The 16,639-nt window shown below is 39.2% G+C and overlaps 2 protein-coding genes across 7 annotated transcripts in view; one reads left to right on the top strand and one right to left on the bottom strand.

Annotated features, from left to right (window-relative positions):
- Window positions 1–16,639, top strand: part of Lpin (phosphatidate phosphatase LPIN) — a 162,964-nt gene that overhangs the window by 81,777 nt on the left and 64,548 nt on the right. For all 6 annotated transcript variants that reach the window (XM_089099293.1, XM_089099291.1, XM_089099287.1 and 3 more), the window contains exon 6: window positions 15,019–15,242. In XM_089099293.1, coding sequence (XP_088955419.1) covers window positions 15,019–15,242 — 224 coding nt within the window. The remainder of the gene's footprint in view (window positions 1–15,018; window positions 15,243–16,639) is intronic.
- On the bottom strand, window positions 10,114–11,684 carry LOC148945619 (lysophosphatidylcholine acyltransferase 2-like). The gene is given in 2 exon segments (XM_089099454.1): window positions 10,114–10,196; window positions 10,199–11,684. Coding segments are annotated over 2 exon segments (1,569 nt in total).

Genomic DNA, 16,639 nt, shown 5'->3' with positions numbered 1-16,639 from the left:
TCTAGGACCATTAGTTTGACAAGATCACCCCTGGAAAAAAACGCATCCGTTATCTTGCTTCTGACATAAAAATCCACATTTTTACAAATGGGAGCTCGAAACCTCTATTATAGGGTCGTCTGATACGCTGAATCTGACGATGCAATTTTCATTAAGATTCGTGGCTTTTGGTGGGTAATATTACCTTACCTTAGACCTTAGTTTCTCCTGTGCCTCCAGAGGCACCTAGGACATCCACGAAATGTCTCCAGTCATCTCGGAGGTGTGCTGCAGCTAGTGCGTCTTCCCATTCGGGCTGTAGGGACGCATGCACATTTGACAAGTCTCTTCTGTGTGAACGTCTCTGGGTGTTTTTAGGACGGCCTCGTCTTATTGATCCTTCTGGTTGCCCGAAGAGGATGGAGCTTGGCAAGCGATTTCAGCTTATCCTGATCACATGCCCAAGACAACGCCACCTACGTTGCCGGATAACGTCTGTTATTAAAGGTAGCTGGACCTGTTGCCTTGGTGTCATTTCTTATCCTCTGGGTCCAGTTTATATATAGGATTCTTCTGAGGCAAGTGTTTTCAAGTGATTGTATTTTTTCTCTTGTTGCTGATTGAGGTGCCAGGTCTCAGATCTGTAAAGCAGTACTGGCAGAACATTGCCGTGGAACAGTCGTATCTTTAGCCCCAAGGAGTATTTTTAAGTATTTTAAGTTTTTTTAAGGAGTTTTTTTTTAAGTGTCTACGACAACACCTTCTATAAAAACCTTATATGCCCCCCGGGCCTAACTTAAAACCCTTGCCCTGAGGGTTGTGGGGGAGTGTCCTCTTCAATAACATATTTTCTATCAGGAAATGAACTACGCTGAACATTATGGCTATCTCAAAATTTTGATTGGATGTGTTTGGGGGAATGATGGGCGTGGGGGGGGCTAGTTGCCCTCCAAACACTTTTGACTATTAAAAAGGGCACTAGCCCTTTGAATTTCCAATCGAATGAGCTTGTTTTGAAGTTCCTACGACAACGCTTTCTATAATATACTTATATAAACTCAGTGTATAATTTAAATCCCTGTTCCTGAGGGTTGTGGGGGAGCTTCCTCCAAAAAAACATATTTTCTATCTTGAAATCAACTACGCTGAACATTTTGATTGGATGTGTTTGGGGGAATGATGTGCGGGGGGGGAGGGCTAGTTGCCCTCCCATCACTTTCGACTATTAAAAAGGGCACTAGAACTCTCAATTTTCAATCAAATTAGCCCCTTTTGAAGTTTCTACAACGACCCCTTCCATATGAAGTGCCCAGCTCTAAAGAAAAAAAAAAAAAGTACATTGTGCCAACATCGTTCTTATATGCCCTCAGGACTTAACTTAAGACACTAGCCCTGAGGGTTGTGGGGGAGTGTCCTCCTCAACCGCAACCGAAACATCCAAAGAAAAGAATACCGGGCCGATCTAAAAGACAACGACCAATGCATGCCTCCAGTCATGATTTTTAAATGCGAAACAAAAACTGAAAATAGGATTTTGGAATGTGAGAACACTCGCACTACCTTCCAAGCCGGAACAATTGGAAAAAGAGATGAGACTATATAATATCGACTTTCTTGCTTTGTCAAAGGTGCAATGGCTTGGAAGTGGTAGACAGAGGTTACCTGGAGGGTCCACAATAGTGTACAGTGGGCCTGAAAAGAAAAGAGAACACGGGGTAGCCAATATTCTGTCGGGAAAAATGTCCAAATACATCGTTAATTTGAAAAATATCAACCCCAGGTTGATATCTATAAGGCTAAATGGATATCATGCAAAGATAATACTAATTGCTTGTTACGCACCCACAAATGATATAAAGGAAGAATTCTACAATGACTTAAATGCCACAATCAAGGAAGTGCCATTGCATGATATCATATGTTTGGCAGGTGCTTTTAATGCCATGGTTGGAAACGACCGAACTCATTGCCCTGAAGTCATGGGAAATGAAGGTCTTGGCACCAGAAATGAAAATGGAGACTGCCTGATAGACTGTGCACTATCAAATGACCTTATCATCGGCGGCACATTTTTCAAGCATAAAGACATCCACAAATATACATGGACGTCCCCAGACAGAGTGAAAAATAACCAGATTGACCATATACTCATAAGCAGAAAATGGCGAACGAGTCTCCAACATGCTTGCTCATTCAGAGGGGTATATATCAGCTCTGACCATTCACTTATGATAGCAACAATCAAAATCAAGCTGAAAGTCCCGAAAACGAAGATGCTTGCTCCAAAACCACAATTTTACTCGGACAGACTGTCAGATAGGGACATAAAAAAAAAAATTCATCACAGAGCTGTTCAGCATATTTGAAGTCCTACAATCCTTTGAAGAAATAGACGAAGAATGTATGTGGGAAAAAATCGAGGAAAACTATAAAGAAGCTGCGAAACTAGTCCTTGGTTTCAAGAAAAGACCAAAAGACCAATGGCTGTCGGATGAAACGTGGGACTTTATTGAAAAACGCAAGCAGGCAAAACTTCTTCTTCTTCCTAACTGCAGTGCCAAGAATCATGTGTTCAGCAACCTGATATACCAATATCATGACAAGTTTATGAAAAGGAGTGCTAGGAAGGACAAACGTAACCACCTTGAGAATAAAGCGGAACTAGCTGAAGAAGCTGCAAGAAGAGGAGACTCGAAGACTGTGTACCGTTTAACCAATGAAATCGTTGGGAAACGTCAGAGTATGTACCGTTGAGAAACGCCAGAGTCCTGTACGAGACCCGAATGGACGTCTTGCAACAGATCCAGAAGATGTGAGCAAAGTTTGGGAAGACCATTTTCAGACGCTTCTAAACCGTCCTCCCCCTCTAGAACCACCAACGATCCCTGATATATCGCTACTAACCCTTCCAATCACCACAGACCCTCCGGAAACCACAGCGATTTGTACGGCGGCAAAGCAATTAAAAAATAGACGAGCCAAAGGCAAAGGCAGAATCTCAGCATAAATGCTTAAAGCGACTGTCATTCTTTGCATGACTTGTGGAGCAAATTCTTCAGTACAATGTGGGAGTTGGAAAAGGTGCCTAAAGATTCGACTAGAAGCACCCTGGTAAAACTTTTCAAAAAAGAAGATGCCGCAAAGGGTGAAAACTTGCTTGGTATCTGCCTCCTTTCAATCCCAGGAAAGTTGTTCGTTCTAATAATCCTCAACAGAATAAAACCACATCTTGACAGACACCTACACGAGCAGCAACACGGCTTCCGTCCAAACCGCTCCTGTACTGACCTCGTATTTGTCCTCAAAATGCTTCTGGAAGAATCCAATGAGGTGACAAGGGAATTGTACCATGTGTTTATTGATTTTGAGAAAGCTTTTGACTCAGTAGATAGAACAACACTCTGGAAAATACTCTTACATTACGGCATACCGGAAAAAATCTTTAAACTTATCATCGCTTTCTACAAAGATACAGAATGATGTGTACAAAATGGACAAGGGAATACCAGATATTTTAAAATTATGAAAGGAGTAAAGCAGGGATGTGTCCTCTCCCCCCCACTTTTCATCCTTATTGTTGACTACATTTTAAGTAATTGCAAGGAATATGGGATTGATATTGGTCAGCTGGTCAGACTTGGAGATTTCGATTTTGATGACGACATAAGCCTTCTTGAAACTTGCAAACTGAGACTGCATACCTTTATAAATAGTGTTAAAGATGCAGCAAAACAATTTGGACTAAAAATCGACACAAATAAAACAAAAACCATGGCTACCAGTGGATTTCCTCTTGACATTAAGTGTGGAGCTGACCTAATAGAGCAGGTGGTTGAGTTCAGATACCTGGGCATTACAGTCGAAAACACTGAAAGTTACCTTTAATAACAGACGTAATAACAGAAAAATGATTTTTTTGGTACTTGTCTATTATATAAAACATACTCGAAACGCAGAAATGTCCTCAAGAATCGCGTTACAATGAACTCGGCCTTCTGTCTTTACTGCCGCCCGCCACATATACTCTACTAAGTATGAATGTAAATGATCGTGGGATGTACCTTGGTGCCGTTTGTTGCTCCACTTTGCGGAACTCCACATTCTCTCTTACTTTTTGCGTATAGGCGCCGGTTTCTGGGTCGACAAAATTATTTTTGTGGTTTACTTTCAAGTGAGTGAAACCTACTTGTTCCAGCTCTATTGTGTTGTAGCCCTTCCAACAATCTGAAATGATTCTTGAACATCCATGGTGAGACGCTATATTCTATCACTAGTCAAAGCAAACCAACCGGTGTTCTCATAAATCGCGTTAATAGTGAACTAAAATGAACTAAGTCAAGAATCACGTTAACAATGAACCTTTCTTTGTCTTTGATACGGTCAGCCGACGCTGAAGCACCCAATTTAATAATTCACAAATAACCTTCACAATTTTGATAATAAAGTATTCTATTTTCATCATATTTTATTGTCACCAAACTTCACTTCTTGAGTGTGTTATATAATAGACAAGTGCCGATTTTTTTTCAACACAATCAAACTCTCATAAACTATTCAACACTATTCAAAATACCCTTTCTAGGTCACTAATTAGTTGTAAAATGTTTCTTACAGTCAAACAATTACTTTTCTGGATAGTAAGGTATGAAAGAAATGGACATTATGTGAATTACTGAGTAAGTAAATTACTAATTAAAATGTACTGCCCCCACCAGTTTTTTCTCGCTAGCCAGTTTTTTTTAACTTGTTTTTTAATGTTTGGATACTTCTGGTCGTGTTTTGTTCTTTACTGGGTTGCAGCTGGCGTTGCAACCTTGGTGGAAAAAGATCCAGTGTATGCTACAAGTTACCACCAAAGCATTACTTATTGGCCAACAAGATTTTATTTGAAGGTGATTTTGCGTCTTTAATTCTTAATTTTTTGTTTTTGTTTCAAGGAAAAATTTCTTTTTTTTTGTATTTATAGAGGAAAAAGTAGGAACTTGAATGGAAAAAAGAAAGATAAAGAGAAGATCTCTGAGTAACAGGGGAGAAATATGTCTCATTGTTGCTTGTGTGAAGCTTCGACTATGAAATTTATGCCACATTTTTCTTTTGTATTTCTCAGAAATTTTATGGAAACTTTTTTGTTTGTTAAAAAAGAACAAAAAAAATACCCTTAACTATTATTCAGGGACATTTTTGTTATTTAAATAGTACATAGCGCCATCTTTTGCCTTAGAGACGTAGCTTGTTGCGTATTTTAGCCGCATAGGCTTCCTAAAGCTTAATGCTCGTTAGAAGCTTCAAGCTCGTTAGAGACGTGGCTCATGACCCGGATCCAGGTGGTGAATGTCGATGCTTTCCGAATCGAACACCTCCGAAAAAATGAACGCGTCAGATGGTTTAACAATGTACAGAACCTAGAAACTCTTTTGTCCTTCAAATTTTATCTTTATCCGTCCAGCTGACGTCTTGCTTGCTGTGTTGGTATCGCGATTTACTTCGCCGGCCCTCGCAAACTCTACCCAACTCATCTTCGACTTTGACCCAACTGCAAATGGTTGGAAGTGGCCCAGAGGAAGATCATGTACCAGATGGCTGGGGATCATTTGCGTTCGATTCGATTTCCTAAACATCAGCCCCAACAAAGCTCTGACCCTCACCCACAACGGGCAATTTTGGAGAATACTTAACGACCCTGACATCTGGTTCCCTCTATGCTGGTGACTGCCGAAAAAGAGTTAAAAAAAAGTTAAATTAAAAAGTGCGTTACTTTTTATAGTGTTGTAGGGAGAAACTATGTGGTATTAGAGGATATAATACAAACTTACTTGCATACTTTTACTTGGGTAAGGATAACGGCTGCGAACCTTCCCTGGCATCCAATAGTTTGTCAACGATTGAGCTCCATCTTTAGCGGTCTAGGATCAATTCCTGCATGATTTCGAGCCAAATCTTTTCTCACTGTCGGCCAAAGTGGCGAAATCCCTCTTTGGGTTCGACTTTAGCTTTGACGCAGGCAAGCCATGTTTTCTGTTGTCGCCCTTGGCGTTTTATCCAGCTGGGGAGAGGCTGGCAGTGAAGGGCTTCTTTGGTCAGCGCCTCATGTAGTCGGCGTTGGATGTGCCCATACCAGCGCAGACCGCGTAATACAATGGATTTCCTCTCGACATTAAGTGTGGAGCTGACCTAATAGAGCAGGTGGTTGAGTTCAGATACCTGGGCATTACAGTCGAAAACACTGGCTCAAACACAAGGGAAGTCCAATTTATGTTGGGACAAGCACAAGGGGCGTTTAACCATCTCAAACAAGTTTGGAAATCTCAAAAACACTCCTTGGGGCTAAATATACGACTGTTCCAAAGCAATGTTCTGTCAGTACTGCTTTACAGATCTGAGACCTGGCACCTCAATCAGCAACAAGAGAAAAAAAAAATCCAATCACGTGAAAACACTTGCCTCAGAAGAATCCTAAATTTAAACTGGACTCAGAGGATAAGAAATGGCACCATCAGGCAACAGGTCCAGCTACCTTTAATAACAGACGTTATCCGTCAATGGTAGGTGGTGTTGTCTTGGGCATGTCATCAGGATGAGCAGAAATCGCTTGCCAAGCTCCATCCTCTTCTGGCAACCAGAAGGATCAATAAGACGAGGCCGTCCTTGAAACACCCAGAGACGTTCACACAGAAGAGACTTGTCAAATGTACATGGGTCCCTTCAGCCCGAATGGGAAGACGTGCTATCTGCAGCACACCTCCGAGATGACTGGAGACTTATCTTGGATGCCCTAGGTGCCTCTGGAGGCACAGGAGAAACTAAGGTCTATGGTAAGGTAATATTACCCACCAAAAGCCACGAATCTTAGAAAATGTGCTTGATTTTTGGAAAAGGGGGGGGGCACCCCCAAAAGGTCAACGAATCTTAATGAAATTTGTATCGTCAGATTCAGCGTATCAGACGACCCTATAACAGAGGTTTTGAGCTCCCATTTGTAAAAATGTGGATGTTTATGCCAGAAGAAAGATCACGGATGCGTTAGTTTTTCCAGGGATGATCTTGTCAAACTAATGGTCCTAGAAGATCGGGATAGGAATCATTTGAATGGAAACTAAAGAGTTAGAGTGCCCTTTTTAAGTGATCAAAAAGATTGAAGGTCAACCAGCCCTCCTCCCATGCCCCTTTTCCCCCAAAGTCATCCAATCAAAATTTGAGATAGGCATTTTGCTCAACATAGTTGAAAGGTCAAACAACCATGCCTCTGGGGATGACTTGACCCCCCACATCTCCTGGGGAAAGGGCTGTAAGCTATGTAATTCGCTCATTTTTTAATATAGAATTTTATTGGGAAGTATACAGACATTTTTAGCGGAAAGGGAATTTTCTGCGGGTGGAGGATTTTCATCGGGGAAAAATTTACGTGCGAAGGAAAGTGTTTGGGAATAAACTTTCAAGGAATAATTTTACACGAGGGTTTTTTCATAGTATCTATACGAAATTAAATAAAAAATCAAAGTTTTTTTTTTAACAGAAAGTAAGGAGCGACATTAAAACTTAAAACGAACAGAAATTATTCCGTACATGAAAAGGGTTGCCTCCTCCTCAACATCTCGCTCTTTACGCTAAAGTTTTTTAGTACTTTTGAAATAAGCTCACTGTTCAAAATAAACGAACGTAGTGTTTCAGAAGTCGTCCTTTTTTAAATCTGGCAAATTCCCGAAGTGTGTAATTTCCCCTGAAAAGTTCAGTTCACTCTCTGGAAACTTCCCTCCCTATGGAACATTCCTCCGTGGAAAACCCCCCAACAGAAAATTTGCCCCCCCTTCCCCACCACCCGAAAATGTAAGCATGCATCCCAAGAACAAATACTATGCGTAAACTATGAACATATTTTATAACTTAAAGACCTTTTCCTTGGGACTGGGGGAGGTCATGTTCTGCCCAGAGTCACAGTTATTGGGCATTTCCACTATGATGAACAATATGGCTATCTCAAAATTTTGATCAGACGATATTGGGAAAAAGGGGTGGGGGAGGGGGCCTAGTTGCCCTCCGGTTTTTTGTTCACTTAAAAAGGGCACTAAATTTTTAATTTACGGTCGAATGAGCCCTGTCCTGATATGCTACGACCACTGGGTCGATATATTTATTCCTGAAAAAAAAAAACCTTTAATAACAGACGTTATGACAGAATCTTAATGAAAATTTTATCGTCAGATTCAGCGTATCAGACGACCCTATAACAGAGGTTTTGAGCTCCCATTTGTAAAAATGTGGATTTTTATGCCAGAAGAAAGATCACGGATGCGTTAGTTTTTCCAGGGATGATCTTGTCAAACTAATGGTCCTAGAAGATCGGGATAGGAATCATTTGAATGGAAACTAAAGAGTTAGAGTGCCCTTTTTAAGTGATCATAAAGATTGAAGGGCAACCAGCCCCCCACCCCTGCCCCTTTTCCCCCAAAGTCACCCAATCAAAATTTGAGATAGGTACTTTGCTCAACAAAGTTGAAAGGTCAAACAACAATGCCACTGGGGATGACTTGACCCCCCACATCTCCTGGGGAAAGGGCTGTAAGCTATGTAATTCACTCATTTTTTAATATGGAATTTTATTGGGACGTATACAGACATTTTTAGCGGAAAGGGAATTTTCTGCGGGTGGAGGATTTTCATCGGGGAAAAATTTACGTGCGAAGGAAAGTGTTTGGGAATAAACTTTCAAGGAATAATTTTACGAGGGGGTTTTCTCATAGTACCTATACGAAATTAAATAAAAAATCAAGTTTTTTTTAACAGAAAGTAAGGAGCGTCTTTAAAACTTAAAACGGACAGAAGTTTTTACGTGTATGAAAAGGTTAGCCTCCTCCTCAATACCTCACTCTTTACACTAAAGTTTTTTAGTACTTTTGAAATAAGCTCACTGTTCAAAATAAACGAACGTAGTGTTTCAGAAGTCGTCCTTTTTTAAATCTGGCAAATTCCCGAAGTGTGTTATTTCCCCTGACAAGTTCACTCTCTGGAAACTTCCCTCCCTATGGAAAATTCCTCCGTGGAAAACCCCCCAAAATAAAATTCTCCCCCCCCCCCCACTACCCGAAAATGTAAGCATGCATCCCAATAACAAATACTATGCGTAAACTATGAACATATTTTATAACTTAAAGACCTTTTCCCTGGTACTGTGGGAGGTCATGTCATGCCCAGAGTCATAGTAATTGGGCCTTTCAACTATGATGAACAATATGGCTATCTCAAAATTTTGATCAGACGATATTGGGAAAAAGGGGTAGGGGAGGGGGCCTACTTGCCCTCCGGTTTTTTGTTCACTTAAAAAGGGCACTACATTTTTAATTTACGGTCGAATGAGCCCTGTCCTGATATGCTACGACCACTGGGTCGATATATTTATTCCTTGAAAAAAAATAAATAAACACGCATCCGTGATCTTTCTTCTGGCAAAAAATACAAAATTCCACATTTTTGAGGAGCTTGAAACCTATACAGTAGGGTTCTCTGATACGCTGAATCCGATAGTATTATTTTCATTGAGTTCAATTGACTTTTAGGAGGGGGTCCCTTTTTGTCGAAAATCAGGAAGTTTCTCAGGCTTGTAACCTTTGATTTTTTTTTTTTTTTTTTTTTTTTTTTTTTTTTTTTTTAATTCCACCTCCTCTTCTCTCGGTGACCTTCAAATTTTCTTTAAAAATATCTCTTAATTTATCAAATGCCACCTACTCTTTTCTTAATAAAAAAAACTTCTTCAAAAAATTCAATTTATTAAAATTATATAAAAATTGAGCATTCCAAAATATTCCAATTAAATCTCACCTCCTCTTCTCTCGGTGACCTTCAAATTTTCTTTAAAAATATCTCTTAATTTATCAAATGCCACCTACTCTTTTCTTAATAAAAAAAACTTCTTCAAAAAATTCAATTTATTAAAATTATATAAAAATTGAGCATTCCAAAATATACCAGGGTATAAAAATAGAGGTATACTACATTTCAGAAGTCGTTCTTTTAAAGTTGATTACACACTGCCTGGCATGATTAATGTTCGGATGAGCTGGGTAGCCGAATTTTCATTATTTCCGACAATTTTTCAATTGTTGTAGTTGTTATGACCGGACTTCCATCAAGGTATTATTTTTATCGACTAAATCTATATAGCATTTCTTTCCACGGTCCGAAAGCTCAAAGGCAGCTTCCAAATTTTGTTCTTTGAGGGCAAGAAGTGAAACAGACATTCTGGCGACGATGAACTCCTTAAAGGTTATAAAACCTTTAGAATCCTGATCACAGGCTTTAAACATTTGCATAAGGCAAGGGTTATTAACACGTATATCCAAGTAAGAAGCCAAATTTTCTGGTCTAATAACCCCATCTTTTTTATCTGCAATTTTGGCGAAGCTTTCTAGGTCTGTCTCTATGTCTTTTTTATCAAATCTATATTTGGATTTCAAGTTTGCCACTCCTATCAAGCCCAATTCACTTGGCAATTTCAATTTGGTGGCTTTCATCATAAGTTGACAATCTTCAAAGGAATAATCGACAACAGGGACTTCAAGGCATTTGGCCATTTCAAGGCGTACATTAGAGGCAAACATTTTCGGTTCTCTTTTCTCTTCCTCCGATGGGACATATGGAGGTAAAAATTCGATTTCTGCATAAGTAACAAACTGGGTCATAGTGTACAATACAATCTGCCATGCCTCAGGTCCATCCCATGTCCAAGATAGAGTGTCAAGCCTATTAGGATATCTAATGCACACAGGTTGTACAGCAACTCCAGGATAAAATGCACCAGGCTTAAAAGTGATTAGAGATTTCCGGTTTGAACAAGTTCCCTCAGGAAATATCAAGATCTGTTGCCAGGGGTCCTCAGATGTTGCTCGACGCACCATCTCTTCAATTGTTTTAGATCGAGAATTGGGATCATCTCGTTCCACATATATTGGCTGAGTAAAATTGACCAATTTTCCAAAAAACGGCAAATTCTTCACTTCTTCTTTGGCAACAATGCAGGGTGACCCTAGGAAGAAAACTACAAGTGCATCATAAAGCGACGAATGCGGTGCCAGTGCCAGAATCGGTGCTTCTCTTGCCGTCGCTTGTCTCCCTTTTACTCTTACTCTGAAACCAGAACAGTAGAAGAGCCAGACCATTATGTTAGATACAGTGGCTCGCAGCGATCGTCTCCATCCTTGCATAGGCTTTGATTTTAATTCTTCTTTAGAAATACCCAAAAGCCCTATAGAAGCTAGTGAATAAGATGTAACTAAGCAAGTGGCAACACCAATCACTCTCAGAGGTAGAAGGACCATAGACGAAACAAACATCTTCATTTTGTCGTAGATAGACAGATTTATACTATGTATAAAGGGGTTCCTTTGAGGTTGGGACTGATCTTCATCACATTTATTTTCGTTAACAGTTATTTTGCATGAGGCTGCAGTCTTGCAGACAGAGCCCGTATTTTTCCAGCATTTTCCCTCCACGTGTTCTTTTGTACGTGTGTAACTATGGTCTTCGTTCTTTTCTATTTCGACAACAGGTGAATTTGGTTCACTCTCCTTGTTGGGTACAGAGCTCTGTACTTCTGCGCTTTCCCCTAAAGATTCACGTGTTTTGGATTCCATATATCTTTTAATGGCCCAGATAGCTGATATTCCAGCGCATGAGACTGGAATCCCAATTACAATGGTTTTAATAATGGACATGTTTTCTATACGAGACACTTTATTCAAATAATTGAAAATGTTTGTTTAATTCTTCTTATATTAAGAAAATGACGTCATGGGTGCCATGTGTTATGATGTATATAACGAACATGATGTCATGTTGTCTAAGCTGCATTAATGCTTTTATAATTTGGAATAGATTTTCAACTAAATATGACGTCACGTTAACGATATTGATACAATGCGTGCTTAAGTAGAAATAAGATTCGCGATGCCAAAATATACTTGGGATATATTTCATCAAAAAAGACGAGCTTCACTGTGTTTTTTTGTTGTTTTTTTTTTTTTTTTTTTTTTTGCTCTGAAACCAACGTAAATTGGAAGCAAAATTGACTCTTTCGTCAAATGAGCTCTTGCAGCATTAAATGCAGGTGTAATTGTCCGTGTTTGACCTGTTGAGTTCCTCTCTTCTCTGAAGAGAGTTTGAACCTGCTTTTCTTGTAGGTACGTCTGACATAAATCTCAAATTTTTTTTTTAATGTTGGAATTTGCGGGAATATTGGTACTGAAGTAACGAGTCCTTTTTGAATTCGTCTCTACAAATCTCTGACCGCGAATAAATTTCACCAATTCTTAAAATGTTTATTTTCCGGGAGGAAATCAGGTATGCAATTATTGAAACGTAAATGATATTTTTTTTTTTTTCGTAATAAGTACGGCTATTAAATGCCTTGATAAAAAATAAAATAAAACAATACATTGAGCCCGCTTCGGTCTTTACTTAGGCAGCGCTGTTGCACTACCTATGATCCTGTGGAAATTAATATACTGCACCTTTATCCATACTCGACCTCTTTTAATGATTTTTTTGGTACTTGTCTATTATATAAAACACACTCGAAACGCAGAAATGTCCTCAAGAATCGCGTTACAATGAACTCGGCCTTCTGTCTTTACTGCCGCCCGCCACATATACTCTACTAAGTATGAATGTAAATGATGGTGGGATGTACCTTGGTGCCGTTTGTGGCTCCACTTTGCGGAACTCCACATTCTCTCTACTTTTTGCGTAGAGGCGCCGGTTTCTGGGTCGACAAAATTATTTTTGTGGTTTACTTTCAAGTGAGTGAAACCTACTTGTTCCAGCTCTGTTGTGTTGTAGCCCTTCCAACAATCTGAAATGATTCTTAAACATCCATGGTGAGATACTATATTTTATCACTAGTCAAAGCAAACCAACCGGTGTTCTCATAAATCGCGTTAATAGTGAACTAAAATGAACTAAGTCAAGACTCGCGTTAACAATGAACTTTTCTTTGTCTTTGATACGGTCAGCCGACGCTGAAACACCCAATTTAATAATTCACAAATGACCTTCACAATTTTGCTAATAATTCTATTTTTATCATATTTTATTGTCACCAAACTTCGCTTCTCGAGTGTGTTTTATATAATAGACAAGTGCCGATTTTTTTCAACACAATTAAACCCTCATAAACTATTCAACACTATTCAAAATACCCTTTCTAGGTCACTAATTAGTTGTAAAATGTTTCTTACAGTCAAACAATAACTTTTCTGGATAGTAAGGTATAAAAGAAATGGACATTATGTGAATTACTGAGTGAGTGAATTACTAATTAAAATGTACTGCCCCCACCAGTTTTTTCTCGCTAGCCAGTTTTTTTTAACTTGTTTTTTAATGTTTGGATACTTCTGGCCGTGTTTCGTTCTTTACTACGTTGCAGCTGGCGTTGCAACCTTGGTGGAAAAAGAGCCAGTGGATGCTAGAAGTTACCACCAAAGCATTACTTATTGGCCAACAAGATTTTATTTGAAGGTGATTTTGCGTCTTTAATTCTTAATTTTTTGTTTTTGTTTCAAGGAAAAATTTCTTTTTTTTTGTATTTATAGAGGAAAAACTAGGAACTTGAATGGAAAAAAGAAAGATAAAGAGAAGATCTCTGAGTAACAGGGGAGAAATATGTCTCATTGTTGCTTGTGTGAAGCTTCGACTATGAAATTTATGCCACATTTTTCTTTTGTATTTCTCAGAAATTTTATGGAAACTTTTTTGTTTGTTAAAAAAGAACAAAAAAAATACCCTTAACTATTATTCAGGGACATTTTTGTTATTTAAATAGTACATAGCGCCAACTTTTGCCTTAGAGACGTAGCTTGTTGCGTATTTTAGCCGCATAGGCTTCCTAAAGCTTAATGCTCGTTAGAAGCTTCAAGCTCGTTAGAGACGTGGCTCATGACCCAGATCCAGGTGGTGAATGTCGATGCTTTCCGAATCGAACAACTCCGAAAAAGTGAACGCGTCAGATGGTTTAACAATGTACAGAACCTAGAAACTCTTCTGTCCTTCAAATTTTATCTTTATCCGTCCAGCTGACGTCTTGCTTGCTGTGTTGATATCGCCGTTTACTTCGCCGGCCCTCGCAAACTCTACCCAACTCATCTTCGACTTTGACCCAACTGCAAATGGTTGGAAGTGCCCCAGAGGAAGATTATGTACCAGATGGCTGGGGATCATTCGCGTTCGATTCGATTTCCGAAACATCAGCCCCAACAAAGCTCTGACCCTCACCCACAACGGGCAATTCTGGAGAAGACTTAACGACCCTGACATCTGGTTCCCTCTACGCTGGTGACTGCCGAAAAAGACTAAAAAAAGTTAAATTAAAAAGTGCGTTACTTGTTATAGTATTGTAGGGAGAAACTATGTGGTATTAGAGGATATAATACAAACTTACTTGCATACTTTTACTTGGGTAAGGACAACGGCTGCGAATCTTCCCCGGCATCCAATAGTTCGTCAAAGATTGAGCTCCATCTTTTGCGGTCTATGATCAATTCCTGCATGATTTCGAGCCAAATCTTTTCTCACGGTCGCCAAAGTGGCAAAATCCCCCTTTGGGTTCAACTTCAGCTTTGACGCAGGCAAGCCACGCTTTGTGTTGTCCCCCTTGGAGATTCATCCAGGGAGAGGCTGGCAGTGAAGGGCTTTTTTGATCAGCGCCTCCGGTGGTCGGGGTTGGATGTGCCCGTACCAGCGCAGACGGCGTAATACAATGGGGTATACAACACAAAGAAATGTGTGATTTTTTTCCTATCCTCATTATTTAGCTTGCTACATTAGTTTGATTGAATATTGACGAAAGTATTGTCTGGAAACCGATTAACCACCCAAAGGGATTTTTTCCTGCCGCTTGTGGCAATGTCTCGCTAACAAACTGTGAACATATCTCTTTGTTGTCTGATTTTTATCTTGTGGACGACCGTAAATAGACTACTTTTTTGTGGTTAGGATTACAGTTCAAGCCTTTTCTTTTTCCCGTAAGGTTTTTTTTAATTTTTTTTATTTCAGTGGTAATCTTTCGGGCCGTGGAACGCCTGTAGTTTCCGATTCAGAGTATGAAAAACAAACAGCCCGTAGCGAGAGGATTTTGATTCATGACGAGAAGCAGCCCTCTTGGAATTGGGGGGAGTTACCTAATAACCCCCAGAAGAATACTTCTGCATCTTATAGCCTCATGCAGCATAAGAAGGCACAATTCGAAAGTGGAGCCACAGCCGGTGAAGAAAAGAAAGGTATTTGCTCCCTTAAAATATTGTTTTGTGCTGTCAATAAGATTCTTCTTGATATATACCCGCTTTTATGATTTCATTAATAAACTGATGGTTTATCCTCGAATAACTATTTAATATATTTAATGGTAATACTAGTTTGAGCTTAAAATTCTTTGCAATACTTAATATAAATCTTCGGTTGTAATTAAAAAACCCCATGCACTCGAAATGGTTATCTTACATGTCCTTTAAGGGGAAGTCTTGAGATTTCCATGCCTGCCCTTATTCTAAAAGCTCTAAAACATGCCTCGTAAAGTCATAAACGGAAAAAATTCGAATGGAGTTTTTGAGTCACTCTGGACGAGGGTATGGAGAACGTTCGTACGCTTAAAATGTACACTCAATGTTAAAAAACGCTGTAATAGTAGCCTTGGACAACCCGGCTTCCAGAACGTCTGGGTAAGATTATGGGGACGAAAATGTTGAATACCCCCCCCCCCCCTAAAAAGGTAATCATGCAAGTTAATCTCCATAAAAGATGAAGCTAATATTCATAGTTTTACTAACAATAAACCTGAAAAATTTGGTAACCAGATGGCAACTAAGTTACTCCAAGCTTTTGTATTTTCGTTGTTTCTGCCAAAAAGGGCTTTATAAGAAATTAATAAAAAACTTAAATAAACGTAGGCTATGTATTTTTGTATATATAAAAGTATATATAAAATATATGTATATATACTATTTATAGGTATATATATATATATATTTTGTATATATGAAACCAGAAGACAGGGGTCTTCTGCTTTTATCTTATTTTTTGTGGGATTAATTTACTCTGCACAGTGGTGTCCGAGTTGGGATTGACCTGAATTCTTCTAAAAATTTATCATGTTTAGCGTTCGTGTGCTTGGTCGGAATTTGGCATGGCGAAAGAAATGTCAAGAAAATATGTGACATGTTGCGTTGTTGGCCTTATTCTGCATGTGTTATCTCTTAGGCATGTCCTGGTCGGTTCAATCCAGAAACAAAGATAATATTTTTGCCTCGAATGTCTTATTGATCCTGTGATTTTATTGAAGAACTTAAAGATCCGTTCATTTAACTTTAAACTAGTGTTGTGCGGTCGGTGCAGACTCCTGTAACAGCTTTTTTTCCAGGTGTATAATATTTAAAACGGCAAGCCTATGAGAGATGTTAGCTAATAAAAAAAAAAAAAAAAAAAAAAAAAAAAACAAGCCCTCGTTGTCAGGGCTTTAGTTTTTTTAGTCACTTTCCTCGCGGCTCCATCAGTAGACTCCTTTGCAATAGCAGTGTCCTTCGGCCGAAGTTTTTTTGCCTAGAAACTAAATTTTTACCCTCATAGGTGCCCATATAGTGGATAGGGGGGCTTCATCCCCCCTGACTGAATAATGCTGCCT

Source organism: Artemia sp. Qi Xiang Cuo, chromosome 13 (assembly GCF_049724085.1).
Source record: "Artemia sp. Qi Xiang Cuo chromosome 13, ASM4972408v1, whole genome shotgun sequence".
NCBI classification, from domain to species: Eukaryota; Metazoa; Arthropoda; class Branchiopoda; order Anostraca; family Artemiidae; genus Artemia; species Artemia sp. Qi Xiang Cuo.
Note: the sequence above shows the minus strand (reverse complement) of the source record. Positions and strands in the feature narration are given on the sequence as shown.